The sequence below is a fragment of the Lissotriton helveticus genome, chromosome 11 (assembly GCF_964261635.1).
Source record: "Lissotriton helveticus chromosome 11, aLisHel1.1, whole genome shotgun sequence".
NCBI classification, from domain to species: Eukaryota; Metazoa; Chordata; class Amphibia; order Caudata; family Salamandridae; genus Lissotriton; species Lissotriton helveticus.
This window is the reverse complement of record NC_136072.1, coordinates 318170457-318186545: the sequence shown is the minus strand read 5'-3', so window position 1 is coordinate 318186545 and position 16089 is coordinate 318170457. Positions and strand designations below refer to the sequence as shown.

General features: G+C 43.5%; 1 protein-coding gene across 1 annotated transcript in view; it reads left to right on the top strand.

Annotated features, from left to right (window-relative positions):
- CROCC2 (ciliary rootlet coiled-coil, rootletin family member 2) overlaps positions 1-16089 on the top strand; it is a 1301560-nt gene that overhangs the window by 383065 nt on the left and 902406 nt on the right. Inside the window, exon 13 of the mRNA XM_078665477.1 lies at positions 5333-5532. Coding sequence (XP_078521603.1) covers positions 5333-5532 — 200 coding nt within the window. The remainder of the gene's footprint in view (positions 1-5332; positions 5533-16089) is intronic.

Here is a 16089-nt window from a genome sequence, read left to right as displayed (position 1 = left end):
CATGAGACAGCCAAGATAAGGATAATAGAAATTGTGTAAATATATTCATCATCTTCAAAGCAAAATGCACACATGTTCAATTTAATTGATTTTAACAAAAAGTACAAAATGAAATATTCTGAAGGCAGCCAACGTGCTTGCAAGCTAAAGGTACTCATCTGTTAAATATGTTCAACAGTCCTAGAGGAATTTCGCCCTATCTAGAGATCATCAGTTTAGGGGTGTCGCTGTGCAGTGAAGTACAGTGTTTTGCTACTATCATACATCCTCCATGCTATGGTGAGTGCACCTCACAATAGAAGAGTCTTGGAGTCCATACCTGCGCCCCTTACACGAGGATGGTCTTGGAACTGAAGTACGGCAGACTGTTATGCGATCACAGTCCCTATCAGAGTCCCTGCAGAGTATGAGGGTATCACCACACAGTCTCTAGGAAAGGCCTGCAGGCATGGAGAGCATCAAAGTCAGGTTCAGATTCCACAGAGAGGAGAGTATCACAGTCAGAATCTGCACCTAAGAGACTACAGACAGTATCACATTCTGTATGGACACGGTTGAACACCAGCGGAGATCACGACCTCTGCAGCAGGGACCTCACCAGGCTGCCCTATATTTGCAGAGTGAACTAGTGAGAGTCACCAGAACAGGCTACACATTTCAAGTCCTAGTTGGATCTCGCTAATGAGGTTTCTGCTGGAGTAGGGCATTGATACCCCTCACAATGAATTTGAAATGAAATGAATGAATGAAATGAAATGAATTTGTACTTGTAAAGCGCACTGCTGCCCCAGCAACGGGGCGTCCTGGCGCTGTACTCATACCACTGTGGAAACCTTCCTGGCTTTTCCCTGTGAAATGTCCACTCCTGAGCACCCCCAAGGTAAAGCCAGGCATCCCAGCGCTGTTGGGGCCGTTGTGGAGATTAAGAAAGCTATTGCCCAGAGTTGCAGAGTGGGACCCTTGATTAGAATAGGCACCGAGGCGAGAATTATCAGGTCCGGGGAAATTGAGCCCAAGACCCGCCGAGGCGGGAATTGAACCCTGGTCCCGGGCCAGACCTCTGCATCAGGGTCTGCCGCTCTACGCATTGAGCCACGCTTCTCCACTATCCCTATTCCTCTACCTTTCCGCCGACACTTAATCCCTTCTCATGACAGCTTCTCATATAATAATTAACATGATATCTTAGCATGATTGTGTGAAAAACTGAAGCTCACCCCGACCCAATTATTGGCGAGGTACTTCCCTGTGTGCAAGTCCACAAAGGGTTTTCCTCCATAACTATGTTACATTGTTTTTAAAACTTTTAATATTTTAGATACTGGCCCAAAGTATACACAGTAGTTTTAAAAGCAACTAGCGATAAAAATGTCCATTAAATTTGGCCTACAAAATCCCACTTTTAACTTGAAAATTTTCTCACAAAACTTTTTCCTACATGGAAAACTTCCTCAAACGAAGTAAGGCACAATTGATAAAGTCGTCATACTTTGTGAACTCAGCTAAGTAAAACATGCTCAATTTTGAGTGTGAAGTTCGCATACCATGCCCACCTGTGACTCGATCACGAACACCATCAGACTCCCTATTGAGGGGCCAGTGAGATGCACAATCTATGCTAACCGCTTAAACATGCTTTAGTAAACCAACTAGTTGTTTTTCGCTTACATTGATTTGTTTATTAGGTAGATTAACTTACTAGAGGTAATACTTGCTGTTTAATTTTATAGCTGCTTTTTAAATACTAACACTTCATTGAATGCGTCTGTGCGGGCAAAGGGGGCAGGGTTGGATTGGGCCTGAAAATAACAGGCCCACCAGACCATAAAACAGGCCCAAAAAGAGCCAAATATTTGGCCCAAACACACCAGCCCATCAGGCACGACCTGATTGCCCCTTAGGCCAGTCCGACGCTTAAAGGGGAGTCTACGATGGGGAAAGTACAGTGAAAAGAGGAGGAGAAACTGCTGCACTCAAGATTTCAAAATTAAGGGATTAGATATTATGGATCCGAGCATCCTATTTAGGTGGGAGTGCAATTTTTATAATCAAGAAAGCACCTTTATTCCTTCCAATTGAGTGCAAGTTAATGGCAAAATTAGTTTGGCTCACTTTCTGTTCAAAATGTTCCTTCTTTTCTGTCCCCAAATGGTGGCCCATTATGTTGAGGTGACATTTGTTCTCCTTTACTACTGGGCCCTCCATCTGCCTGCCTTTCAAAGGCAGGCATTTCCCATATCTCTTTTAGCAGTCTCTTCAGGAAGCTCGCCATCATTTCGAGCTACCACCTTCTGTGTTCTCATCCTCGCTGTCCAAACAGCCAAAATACCTTTCATAGTCTACAATGGGATCTCCCACCCAAAAAAACATCCTCACCCTCCAAAAACATTTAAAATCAATGGAATTCAACATAGGCTGCCAAAGGCTGAAAAATAAGCATAGAAAATGGGTCCCACTCCCCCTGGCTAGGTAGAAAAAAACAGTCTTGGGGTGAATTTACAAATACAACACGAAACACTGGTACACAGGCGTTGCAGGGCTACTGCGTCCCCAGACCTGGGGATCTTGAAGCCGTCCTGACTTATCTAAGTCCACAGGAATGGGACCTGTTAGACACTTACCCCGGGGAATATCAGACCATTCCCTCATATCGGCTCCATATAGAAATGGCAAGCAGCGAACCAGTAACACAATAACCATTAACACCTCATACCTAAAAATCCTGAAGATTAAGGAGGAGTTGATAAAAGCAACAGACCTCTACTTTAAAGAAAATGAGCAGTCTGTGGCATCACCGGGGACACTCTGGGAAGCATGTAAAACAGTAATCAGGGTACAAGCCCTCCCTCTGATGGTAGGACACTAGAGAGACAAGAGTAAAGAGGTAGAGAGACTAAAACGCAGCAACTTAGACCTTGAAGCACAATTGGTATGACTAAACGACAAAGACCAGAGACATTTGTTAAGCCTCAAACAGCAGGAGTACAGAGACCTGACGACTGAAGCACCCAGAGCCATGGAGACAAAAGGGGATAAGCACATTAGGAGACTTTAATACTGATGATCAGATCATCTCGTTTTCTATGCGGGAAGAAAAACACATGCTGTTAATGGCAGATTTTAAAAGTTTTTACAGATCTGGGGCTTTCTGTGTAGAAAGAAAAATAGTAATGCTATGACCAAAAATACTTTTATTGAAGCAATCAAGCGTAGAGATAGAATCAGTAGTTTATATGATTGGCTGTCAGAATCTTAGACTGACGAACTGGAGATTCAAAATCTTAAATGGAATTCAGGATGGAGAAATATTCCAGGAATTTATAGCGATGTAGGAGAAGATCTTAGGGCCATATGTATCAAGGCCAAATGGGTACGCAAACGCCGAAATTCGCAGAATTTCGGCATTTGCGAACCCATTTTCGCAAAATGGTATGTATGAAAGTATTTGGGTGCAAAATAAGGAATCGCAAAATTTGCCATTCCTTGTTTTGCGATTGCAGTTAAGGAATCGCAAAATTTGCGATTCCTTAAATGCAATGTATGATGCAAAAAAAAAATCCAAAATGCCCTTAAGGAATCGCAAATTACCACCAACTTGTAGTTGGTGGTAATTTGCGATTTCTATTACAAATGCACTTTATGCAATTTGTAAAGGTGCCATGTGACGCTCATACATGCCCTTAGGGCATGTATGTGCGCCATATGCGCACACATGTCATTTTCAGGGGTGTAGCAGGGTGTTCTTGAGACACCCTTGCAACCTTTGAAATTATTCTCAATTTGCGAATAGCAAATTGCGAATCGTAAATTGTGAATAATTTCACATTCATTACTAGGGGCCTCCTGGCCCATAGAAATGAATGGGAAATTAATCCTTAATTGCGATTTTAAGGAATCGCAAAAAAAATGTGATTTTCTACATACATACCATTTTGCGATTTCTAAATAGCGATTCCTTAATATTCGCTATTAAGAAATCGCAAAAGGGTATATTGATACATATGGCCCTTAATCTCATCTAACTTGAGGGCACAACATTATAAAACTATCTTCAATCTATATTACACCCCAGCAAAAATATATAAATGGGGAGGGACAGCCGATGGCAAATGTACTCGGTGTGGGGCTGAACAGGCAGAAATCCTTCAGATTTTTTTCATGTGCCCTAAGTTAAGGCAGTTAATAAGGGGATTGGAAGTATTCCTGACTGATACTGTCGGCTCATTAATCACTCTCAGACCTTTAATAATGCTGCTAGGTCTGTTGGATGAGTCACTGACCAACCGGGCTGTGAGGAAAGGAAGGCACAGTCATGTATTGCCTCACAATGGCTGCAGAGAGAGCCTCCGTCCTCTGAAATGTGGAGAGACAGACTCTTTGCCATTTGTAATCTTGAGTCTAACCTATATTCCCTCAAGGGTCCGAGGAAACGCAAAGTAGGAGAAAGTGTTTGGGGCAATATGTTAGATCAAATGTATTGTTACATTTCTGTAATTGATTCGGATTTTTATTGCTTAAACATGAAATAAGCTGTTTAAGCTAGGGAATATGATCAGATAAAATGCTCTATGTTGCACTTTAGATTTGGCCACAGGTTCTGGACCGGTTATGATGAAATCGGGTGTTATAATGGTTCTCTTAGCTAAGTAGTGAGAGATCCATTCGTTTTAGCACTTTTTGTGTACATTATATCAAGTTATTTATATATTAATGATTTACAGTAACGCTGTAAAGTTTCATGCAGTTTTAATGTGACCTGCTCTTTTTTTTATTCCCTGCTATCTCTCCGGATTTTCTATCGGATGAATTTTCAAGATATGCTGATTCATTCTAAATGGTTTTATTGGGTCATCTTGTCTTGTTTCATCTATAATATACTGTATTATTTAGTTTTGTATTCTCTTGCTTATTAGCTTACTAAAAGAAAAAAATATATGATGTATAGTACAAATCATGTGCTCAGAAGATAAAAGGACCAGTGCTCTGGAACCCAAGTTAAATGCAAGCTGATATGACTGTAAGGCTTGCTTTAATTTTGCCCACTTGGGAATAAATAATGATCAAAGAGAGTAGCATGCAGAACATGCTTGGGTAGGCAGTGGTGTGGTAGGCTCAGGAGTAGAAATGTTGTTTCCAAATAGGTATTTGCACCTTTTTGCTGCCCAATATCATTGTACTGTAGTCATCTGATCAGAACTTTACATTCTGTGTGGTCATGATGAATGATCTGTGAGACAGGGGAAAAGCTACTCATGCAGAGTAGTGGATAATGCTTTTAAATCAATGTCTTAATTTTGAAAATCACATCACATCTGTCCTCTGTTTTCCCCAGGAGCTGCGTTCCCAGCTAGATTCATCACAGGAGATCTTGACTCTCACTAGGAAGCAGCTGACTGATTGCCAGAAGGAGGCACATGCCACCGAGTTGCAGTCTCAGCAGTTCCAGCGCGAAAGGCAGGACCTTCAAGGGGCTATGGAGAAACTCCAGCATGATGCACAGTGTTTTAAAGCAAACCTTGAAGTACTGAAAGGGTAAGTTATGAAAAAGGGATAGTTTCAAGGTGGAAAAGGTCTGGGGGATCAGTTTTAGCATTGGAGATTATGAGGTCTGTGGCAGCCTAGGGGGTGGTCGAAGAGCAGACAGAATATGGAAGTATGGGCAGGCAAAAAAGTCAGCCTAATTTGCGTTCAAGAGAGCCCTGGATATATAATACCTCATCCCTAATTATGTTATGTCATCACTCCAGCAGACAACTAGAGATGAAAGCGTAGTACTGAAGGGAAAATGCCACTCGAGAGGTGTGTGAAAATTGAGAGAGTTTCATTGCACCTATAATGCTGTCTGTGTTTCATACTATTCTCCAGTATTGACTCTTTCATGGATTTACATGCTTGTATCTTCCCCGTCGTCATGGTGGGAGTCTCACAGTTAAAGAATAGCCATAGCAGTAAAAGAAAAAACTGCATAGAAAACCCCTAGGGAAGTATAGAGTTTGTTAGCTTATCATCATTCTTATGTGGTCCAAAAAACAACCAATCGGCTGCCAGCCCTGAGATCACAATCCCCAGCAGAGCCACCATACCTCAGATTTCCAACCGCCGTCATGTGAGAAGGAGTCTCCCTGAGCACTGCTCTGTTTTTGGTTACTTGGTGAACATTTGACCTATCTACAGTTTTGGATTGAGGTTCTGTTTTTCCTCTATTTCTTCACCATGTCTGACAGCTCTAAGAAGAGGCTTTTCAGACCTTGCAGATCTTGTGGGAAGGCCAAATTACATTCTGAGGACCCTCACAAAGAATGCTTATACCGCCTTTACCCTAAGCACGTCCCCAAGGAGTGCAAACACTGTTGCACCTTCTCGGCTAAAACCCTGAAAGACAGAGAAGCTCACTTGTTATTATGGCTTCAGAAAAAGAAGACCACCTGAGACTCTGAGTCTGATGAAGGATCTAACGGGCACGCCTCTAAAAAACATAAGAGAGAGTTGTCTGAGGAAAAAGCTGAGGTGAAGAAACAGAAAATAGAAAAATCTAAAGTCAAAGAATTATCGTCATCTTCTTTGCCTCATACACCCCTTAAAAAGCCTTCCAAGACAAAGGCTCCGCCGCCGCTCCCGTCAACAAAGACCGGAGTACCTTCTGTCACGACGCCGACGAAGACATCAATGACCTCGACCGCGTCGTCGAGGACGACTATCTCGACGACGACTGCATCGTAGACAACATCTACGGTGGCAACATCGTCGACTACGGGACCGTCGACGACGAGTGGACAAACCTCGTCGACGGCCATTATAATGTCACCGTCGTCTCTCTCGTCAACGAGTGCTCCGTCAACGGCGAATTTCAAATCACTGATGACAAGATCGACCACGACCATCACAATAAAGAGATTTCCTCCGTCGACAGGCTCGTCAACAGACAAGAAAACAACAGAATTCACCACATGGACCAAGATGTCGCCGCTTCCCTCTTCCAAACTCCTGGATTTACAAGAGTCAGAAGATGACGGTCCGTACGGAGTGGCATATACTCCCTCGCAACTTCAAATTAAAAGCCAGGAGACAGATGAGGAGGAATACCAGGAAGTTCAGGAAGAACTGTTGTTTATAGATCACCCAGTACAAGGATCCAGAAGGTATGAATCATTTCAGCAAGCCTATGATTACGACGAAGAAGAGGATGATAATGTCAGAGAAGATGCAATATCTATGCCTATCTCTCTAGTCTCCGACTTAAGGCACATGATTAACGACTACTATAGCCGTTTCCCAGATGCCAATGCCCCTGCTTCCAACACCATAAGTGTACCACAGCCAGTGGTTCAGACTCTGGTGACAACCACCTCCGGTGCAGAAAGTGCGTACTCCTAAAATAATAACAATTAGGGATGACTTTGGGGAAAGCGAGCAGGAGGAGCAGCCAGAGGAAGGGGAATCACTGCAAGACGACCTAGTGGACAATGAATGGGATCAATATGTTATTCCTTCGCCAATAACATCGCCATTTCCAGCAAACTCACTGCCGGAAGACATCGGTGGCTTTCATGACTTAATGGAGAAAGGTTTCAAGAGGTTCGAACTTCCTTTGCTGGTAAAGGAAAATTAGTGTTTCCTCTATGACTTTAAGGAAACTTCAAGATAATCTATAAGGACGATTCCAATACTCAACCACATCTGGGAAGAGGGGCTGAAGAGTATGAAAAATCCGACCTCGGTTGCAGCCTCAGTTCCTAGGATTGAGAGTAAGTATTGTGCCCTAGAAACATCACCAGTGTGCCTGATCGGTCATCCCCAACCTGAGTCAGTAGTTATGCAGGCGGCGCAGAGACGCTCCAAGAACCCGGCATCTACTTTGTCAGTTCCTCCTGACAAGGAGGGCAAAAAGATGGATGGCGTAGGGAAGCGCTTTGCAGTGTTGGCAGCAGCTTCTATCAAAGCCACGAATGCATTGGCACTTGTCAGCCGATATAACCGACAGATGTGGTCGGACATTGCTCCACTTTTGTCTCATCTTCCTGAAGACAAAAAAGAAGAGGCGGCAATGATCCTGCAAGACGGAGCTAGAGCAGCTTCTGAGTCTATCGACATAGGCATGGACATCTCATCAATAGGATTCAGACAGATGGCTGGAGCTGGAGCGCTTCAAAGACAAGGGTGGCTGAAGACTACATCTTTCATGCCCGAAGTCCAGACAAAGATGATGTACATGCCCTTTGATGGGGAAAACCTTTTCGGAAGACGTATCGATAATGCGTTGCAAAGAAAAAAAGCGGACACAGACACTACAAAAGCCTTAGGTTCCCTACAACAAGGAAGATTTCAGTTTTTTCGTGAAAGGGGATCAAGAGGCCAGTTCAATCAAAGATCCTCCTTTCAATCTAACAGGTACCAACCTTTTCACCAACAGGGGTACCGTCAATTCTCCAACAACCAGCAGTATCACTCCTCTAACACCTCTCACCAACAGCAGTCTAGAAGAAAGTCTACTGCGAGGGGAAAAGCACAGGACTCCAATAGGAGACAGTGACGATATCCAGGCGCCGTCCACCTCGTCATGCCCCAATCAGATCCATTACCTCTCTCGCTATTATCATCAGTTGCTGTCAATAACATCGGACGGATGGGTGTTGGATATTACACACCAAGGCCACACCCTGGAGTTTATACAAAAACCTTGAGCTCAACCTCCCATTCACAGGAATCAAAACCATCTCTCAGCACTCAAGACAGAAGTCTTGGCCCTCATTGTGAAAAGAGCAAAAGAGGAGGTTCCACCTAATCAGCGAGGGAAAGGATTCTACTTGCATTTTTCCTCATCAGAAAAAAGCAGTCCACCAAATGGAGGCAGGTAATTGATCTCAGAGGCCTGAACAAATATATCAAGAAAATTTCATTTTCTATGCTGTCGGTACAAGAGATTTTCCTAATGTTGTGCAGAGGAGATTACATGGCATCGTTAGATCTCTTGGATGCCTATTTTCATATTCCGATTCACATCAAACAGACAGTATCTAAGATTCGCGGTGGCGGGGCGCCACTACCAATTCAAGGTGTTACCCTTCGGTCTCAGATCCGTGCCGAGGGTATTCACGAAATGCATGGCGCCGGTTGCGGCGCACTTGAGGCAGTAAGGCCACCAGATATATCCGTATCTGGACGACTGGCTCATAAAAGGTGAATCGTTCCAGGGCACACTGAGATCCCTAGAATGCTGCATGGATTTATTCCAAAGTTTAGGACTGCAGATCAACATGGAAATGCTTCCCTCGTTCCAGAGCAGTCTCTTCAGTTCCTAGGAGCCAAATTACAAACTCAGGAAGCAAAAGCATACCCTCAGGAGAGCGCACGCAAAAAATAATGGAGCTGACAGCACGATTAAAATCAAAAAGGTTCACTTCAGTAAGAATCTTCAAATCATTGCTGGGAATGATATCATCCTGCATTCCCTTAGTCCCCAGTTGTCGACTACGCATGCGGTCGCTGCAAGAACTTCTCGACAAGCAATGGGTACAAGCCCTAGGATCCTTCGAGGACCGAATCACTATCAACCCTCAGATCAAAGATGCACTGTCATGATGGGGCATTAGGAGCAACTTATCAAAAGGTCTGCTTTTGGAACCCCAATCTCCAAGCTACGTCATGATGACAGACGCCTCATTACAAGGATAGGGAGCACACCTTCAGGAACTGGAAATGCAGGGCCATTGTACAAAGCAAGAGGCCCGATTACACATCAACTTTCTCGAGTTAAAGGCGGTGTTCCTGGGCCTGCAAGCTTTCCTTCCCAGAATCCGAAACTCGCCTGTTCTAGTCAGACAGTATGACAGGGGGCACAAAATCAAAACTCCTCTCGGCACAAGCCCAGGAGATTTGGAACTGGATGTTACAATACAATATTTCTCTGCAGGTTCAACATGTCCCTGGAGTACACAATACGAGAGCAGACCACCTAAGCAGGTCAGCCTCAATCTGCCACGCATGGGAACTAAATCAAATCTAACTCTTAAGAATATTCAGTTTATGGGGCATACCAACTTTGGACCTATTTGAAAATCAACACAACAAGAAATGCAAACATTTTGCAAGCAGATGCCCTCAAGCGGGGTATTGGGGAAATGCGCTACACCGCCGTTGGACGGGGATCTTTGCGTACGCGTTTCCCCCGTTCCCTCTCATACCGATACTACGGAAAATGAGATCGGAACCGTGCCATCTAATCCTAATAGCCCCGGCTTGGCCGAGACAGTTCTGGTACCTGGAACTCCTCCAGCTGTCAGTGAATCCCAGAGTGCAGTTCCCATTGATTCAGGATCTTTTCTTCATGAGAGAAGGGCAGGTTCTTCATCCGCAGTTGACCTCACTGAAATTGTCTGCCTGGAACCTCATGAGCATGAATTTTATTCCTTAGATATCCCTCAAGAATGCTGGGATATCTTATTGAACTCTCGAGCAATATCTACCAATAAGTAATACACAGCAAAATGGAAGAGATTTTGCCATTGGTGTTCTGATCAAGATCTGCATCCCTTTCACTCTTCGCTGGAGCAGATACTACCTTACCCACTACACCTAGCCAAGGCTGGACTCTCTCATGCATCGATAAAAGTACATCTTGCGGCTATATCGAGATACGGCAGAACAACAGATCGTCCATCTCTTTGGTCGCTGAGGGTAATCAAGAAGGTCCTAAAAGGACTGTTTATTTTTTCCACCTATTAAGCAACCTTCCATTTCCTGGCAGCTTAATACAGTTTTGTCATATCTTATGAAACCCCCGTTCGAACTGATTCACAAAGCTGAGTTACAGTTTCCCTCTTGGAAAGTGGCATTATTATTCGCCCTCACTTCAGCCAGGAGAGTCAGTGAGATCCAATGTGTTCTCTGTCTCTGAGCCATTTCTTCAATTCAAGTCAGACAAAGTCATTCTCAGGACAAATCCTACATTTATCCCCAAATTCCCTACGGCGTTCCACCTCAATGAAACAATTGTACTACCTACATATTTCAAGAACCCATCTTCTGCAGTGGAAAAATCTCTGCACACTTTTGACATCAGGAGATGCCTCAAATATTATATTGACAAAACAAAATCCTTTCGGAAAACAGACCAGCTTCTCATCACTTTTGATGGACCTAGGAAAGGCTTAGCTCTGTCAAGATCTACCATTTCAAGATGGATAGCCTCTGCCATCACTTTGTCATGAGAAGGCAGGAAACCCTTTGCACGCCAGAGTTTGCGCTCATTCAACACGACAAATGGCAACGTCTACCGCATTGTTCACGGGAGTATCGCTTCCGGACATTTGCAGAGCGGCAACATGGACAAATGCGCACATGTTTACCAGGCATTACAGTCTGGACACAGCGTGGAAAGCGGACTCCGCAGTGGGGCAAGCAGTTCTACGGCACCTGTTCCACTAAGGTACTTCACTTTCTGTATATTTGTATGTTTACATATATACACATATTCAAGTGACTAGTTGTGTCTGTTTATTCCTTTACTCTGTGACTGTTTTTTTAATTGGAATTACGTTTATATGCATTGTCGATATTTTGTTTCATGTACCAGATTACCAGGGTGAAATGCACTGAGACACATACTTTCGTTTTTGGGTCAGAATAAGACAATATGATATTCTAGTACTAAGGAAGCAGAGCCCTAAGAAAACGGATCTATCCTAAAAACGCTACATGGTATACGGACTGCTGTCTATTCTGATACAAGAATGTGAATCTATGAAAGATTCAATACTGGAGAAAAAACTAGTTACTTACCTGTACACTATGGTTCTCCAGTATTGATATCTTTCACAGATTCACTTGCGGCCCGCAAGTTTTTCTCAGATAGACCAATATTATCTCTTGATACATCCTTGGCTCGCACTATGGGCTGGAAATCTGAGGTATGGTGGCTCTGCTCGGGATTGTGATCTCAGGGCTGGCAGCCGATTGGTTGGTTTTTGGACCACATAAGCATGAGGATAAGCTAACAAACTCTATACTTCCCTATGGGTTTTATATGCATTTTTTATTTTACTGCTATGGTTATTCTTTCACCGTGAGACTCCTACCATGACGACGGGGAAGATACAAGCATGTGAATCTATGAAAGATATCAATACTGGAGATCCATAGTGTACAGGTAAGTAACTAGTTTTTTGTTTCGACTAAGTGTTGGATGCAAGTGGAGGTGCTACAAGTGACTTTCAAAACGGAGACAGGGTAGAGGTCGTTGGAAAAATAAATGTTTTAAATTATTTTGATGGTCAGTGTTTTATTGGTAATACTTTTCAAAATATTTTAGTTGATCAGTGTTTTATTAGCAACCTTTCTTTTTTTTGTTGAATATTTTTATTCGCTTTTCAAAATAATACATCAGAACTTTCTTTAAGTATACACAATACATTTTGCACAGTATCCTTCATTCAGAAACGGTTACAATTATTTTACAGTCATGATTACATCTTATTTCAACAGTTGAGGTAGGATTTCTCACAGCATGCATTGTTCCTAGGGGCCTAATCTGAATCTGAACTGGTATCGTCATTATCTGAAGGAGGTTCGCAGATGTTTCCTCTATATGCATTCCAGGCCCCCCAAATTTTATTCAATTGTTTAGGACAGCCCCTATTGCGGAACACCGCCCTTTCTGAAATCATAGCTGCATCCATATCATTCTTCCAAGCTGTCAATGTAGGCCTCTCTGCTCCAACCCATCTCTGCGCTATGTATCTCTTAGCTATCACCATACCCAGGGTCATTCAACCTTTTCCTGAACGTGTAAGATCATTGTGCTCCCATATATTTAAAAGGCAACGCCTGGGGTCCGGCAGCAGGGAAACTCCCTCCGATTGAGACATAATTCTCATTACCTGTTTCCAGTAATCAGCTATTCTGTGGCAGTTCCATATGGTGTGATAAAAGGTCCCTTCCTCACCACAACCCCTCAAGCAGTATGGATGAGCTATCCGTCCTATCTTATGTAAAGTGCTTCTAGTGTAGTAGGAACGATGTAATATTCGCAATTGCACTAAACGGAGACGTGAGGGGATGCCTACTTCCTTCGGGGACGCCAGCGCCTCTTGCCATTCCGAGTCATCAATTTCCCCACAGTCATGAGACCACTTCTCCCGTAATGGTCCTGTTGGGTCGGGTAAATTATTCACCAGCTTACGGTAAGTTAGGGAAGTCGCTTTCGATGGCATGTAGTCTGTCAATATTCTGTCCTCAAGAGGGGACGCTTCTGGGACCTCTGAGTCAGGCGTCAGTGCTGTCATTAATGCGTGGCGTATCTGTGTATACCTGAACTGTTCTGACGGGGCTAAATCATATTGCTGTCCTAGGGTCTCAAAGGATATTACTTGTCCTCTCTGCCACATATCTCCAATCGTTGATATGCCTATAGCATCCCAACGGTCGAAGCCCCTGGTGTGCCTAAGCTTCCCTAACCTCTTTGCGTCCCACAATGGAGTAAGCTGTGTCAATACCCCCCGCCATCCCAACCTTGCCTGCGCTGCATGCCATATTGTGAGTGTGTGCTTCAATGGCCCAAACTTTGTGAGAGATAGTTTTTTAATCACAAAGGGGAGTCAGCATACCAGACAGACCCAACTGTGCTCTGTCTGCCTTTAGAGCCAGTTCAGATTGCGGAAGATGTAGCCATTGATTAATGACTTTTAATTGTGCTGCCCAGTAATAAAGACATATGTCCGGGAGTGCTATACCACCATCGTACCAGCCTCATACTAACTTGGCCTGTGCTATACGCGCCGGCTTATGACCCCATAACAGAACCTATACCTGCGCCGCAATCGTTTTAAAGTAGGTGGTATGCACGGGATACGGTGTGTTTTCCAAAATATATAGAAAGCGGGGCAGAGCCATCATTTTAAAAAGCACTGCCTTGCCCAGCAGAGTTAGTGGCAGTGATTCCCAGTGTCGTATGTCTCGTTTGAGACGTTCGAGTGGGGGTTGCAAATTGTGTTTGTAGAAGTCGGCAGAGTTAGCTGTGATGTAAATCCCTAAATATTTAAACGTGCTGTTTGCAGTCTACAACGGGCAGCCATCCGGTAGGCGCGGCGGTGGGCCAAGAAGTATATACATGATGGACTTAGACCAATTGATCGAATAACCGGACGCCCGTCCATAGGCTGTGCAGACATCCAAAAGTGTGACTATAGAACGCCTAGGGGAGGTGAAATATAGCAGGATATCGTCTGCGAACAGGGAGATCCTATCCTCCCAATCATTAGTCCACTTAAGACCCTGAATAGTAGGTTCCCATCTTATCCACTCCGCCAGAGGCTCCAAAACCAAGGCAAATAGTAGTGGTGAGAGCGGGCAGCCCTGACGCGTGCCTCTGGCCAAGGGGAAATCTGTTGAGATATGGCCGTTAGCTGTGACATGTGCCATGGGCTTCTTATATATTGTAGGCAGATCCAGGCACAAAACCGCGGGCCAAAACCGAAATGGTGCAACACCGCAAATAGAAGTGGCCAATGGACCATGTCGAACGTCATATGTGCGTCCAGCAAGAGTATTACTGCCGGTTCTTGGAGGTATTCCGCACGTGCCATTACTCCATGTACTCTCCTTAAATTGAGTGCTGTATTTCTGCCAGGCATGAAGCCTGATTGATCTTTATGTATGAGTTTAGATAAGTTTGGCGATAGACGTAGCGTCAACAAATTAGCGAGTATTTTGGCCTCAGCATTCATGAGGGAGATCGGCCGATATGATGTACATTGTTCCGCCGGTTTCCCAGGTTTTAATATAGTTACAATGGTAGCTGTGCGTTGGTCCGGTGGAAGTTCTCCAGCCTCTAGGCTTTCAGCAAACATATTCAGCAGATGTGGCTCAAGTGAGTCTGACATTCTTATATAATTCAACTGGTATGCCGTTGGGCCCCAGTGCCTTGCCCGATTGTAATGCTTTAATAGCTAATGTGACCTCATCCGTCGTGAGGTCACCCTCCAAGGATTGTGCTTCTTCTGGGGTTAATTTGGGCATCTTAAGGTCTTTGATGTGTGTTAATGCTTCCTCCTCTGCGATTGTAGAATCTGAGAAGTATATTTTCATGTAATGTCGTGCTAGCATGTCTACTATTATGTGTGGGTCTGTAGTAGGCTGTCCTCCCTTCGCTGCAAGCTGCGCTATAAGCAACCTTTCTTAATTATAAAAAAAAAAAATTCCATTGCTTTTTAACGAAATCACAAATTTTGGACTTCACAAAATCCAAAGAGAATTTGTAAGACATATTTTTTAATGGTATTAGATAATTTACCACTTGATCAGGGCTTTGAAAATGTGCATAAAAAACAAAAGATGAATTATTTTAAGTGCTTTTTTAAATATAATTTACAACATAAGAACCATCAACACAGTTTAATAATAAAAGAACATAAACACAAATGACAATGTTTAATGTAAAATACACAGAAATAATGAAGAGAAAAGGAAAAAAAGAAGCACAAAAAAGTACAGGCTAATTTTCAAATCACTATGCTCTATCATATACTGAATTATAATAAAAGGTACACAATTTATTTATTTAATTGAATAAAACCATTGCATGTAAAATAAATTACAACAAACATAAGGCAGCAACAAAAGGACCTACGCTTCTGGCTGTCATGGGCAATGTTTCTGTATAGCACCCCAGCTGTAGTTCATGGTCTTCATTCCTGTATCCACAGTTTGCCACCACCTGTCCTTTAGCCTGACTCTTTCATTTGCTTTCTGGAGGCCAGTGGAAAGTTGTTCATGTGATAGTCTTTTTCTCAGAATTATGGTGTCCATACTCTCTTACTCGCATCTGGTGGGAAGTTCCTGGTTCGAGAAGGTGTGCAGCCAGAAAATGTGCAAGATTCATCTTCAGTTACTAGTGTAAAAGACTGACAGTCATGTTGGTTTGCGTTAGGCCTAGGTGGTGAACTTTGCTCTGTTACGTGGAGTTTGCAGAGTTTTCCACACCCCGCGCTCCCCGGAGCACTCAGAGTTGAGAAAAACTCTACTCCGGGCATTGAAGTTTTTTCCTTAATCGCCAATGTCAATTTGGAAAATGCACCTCCAGGCGAGATTTCTCAA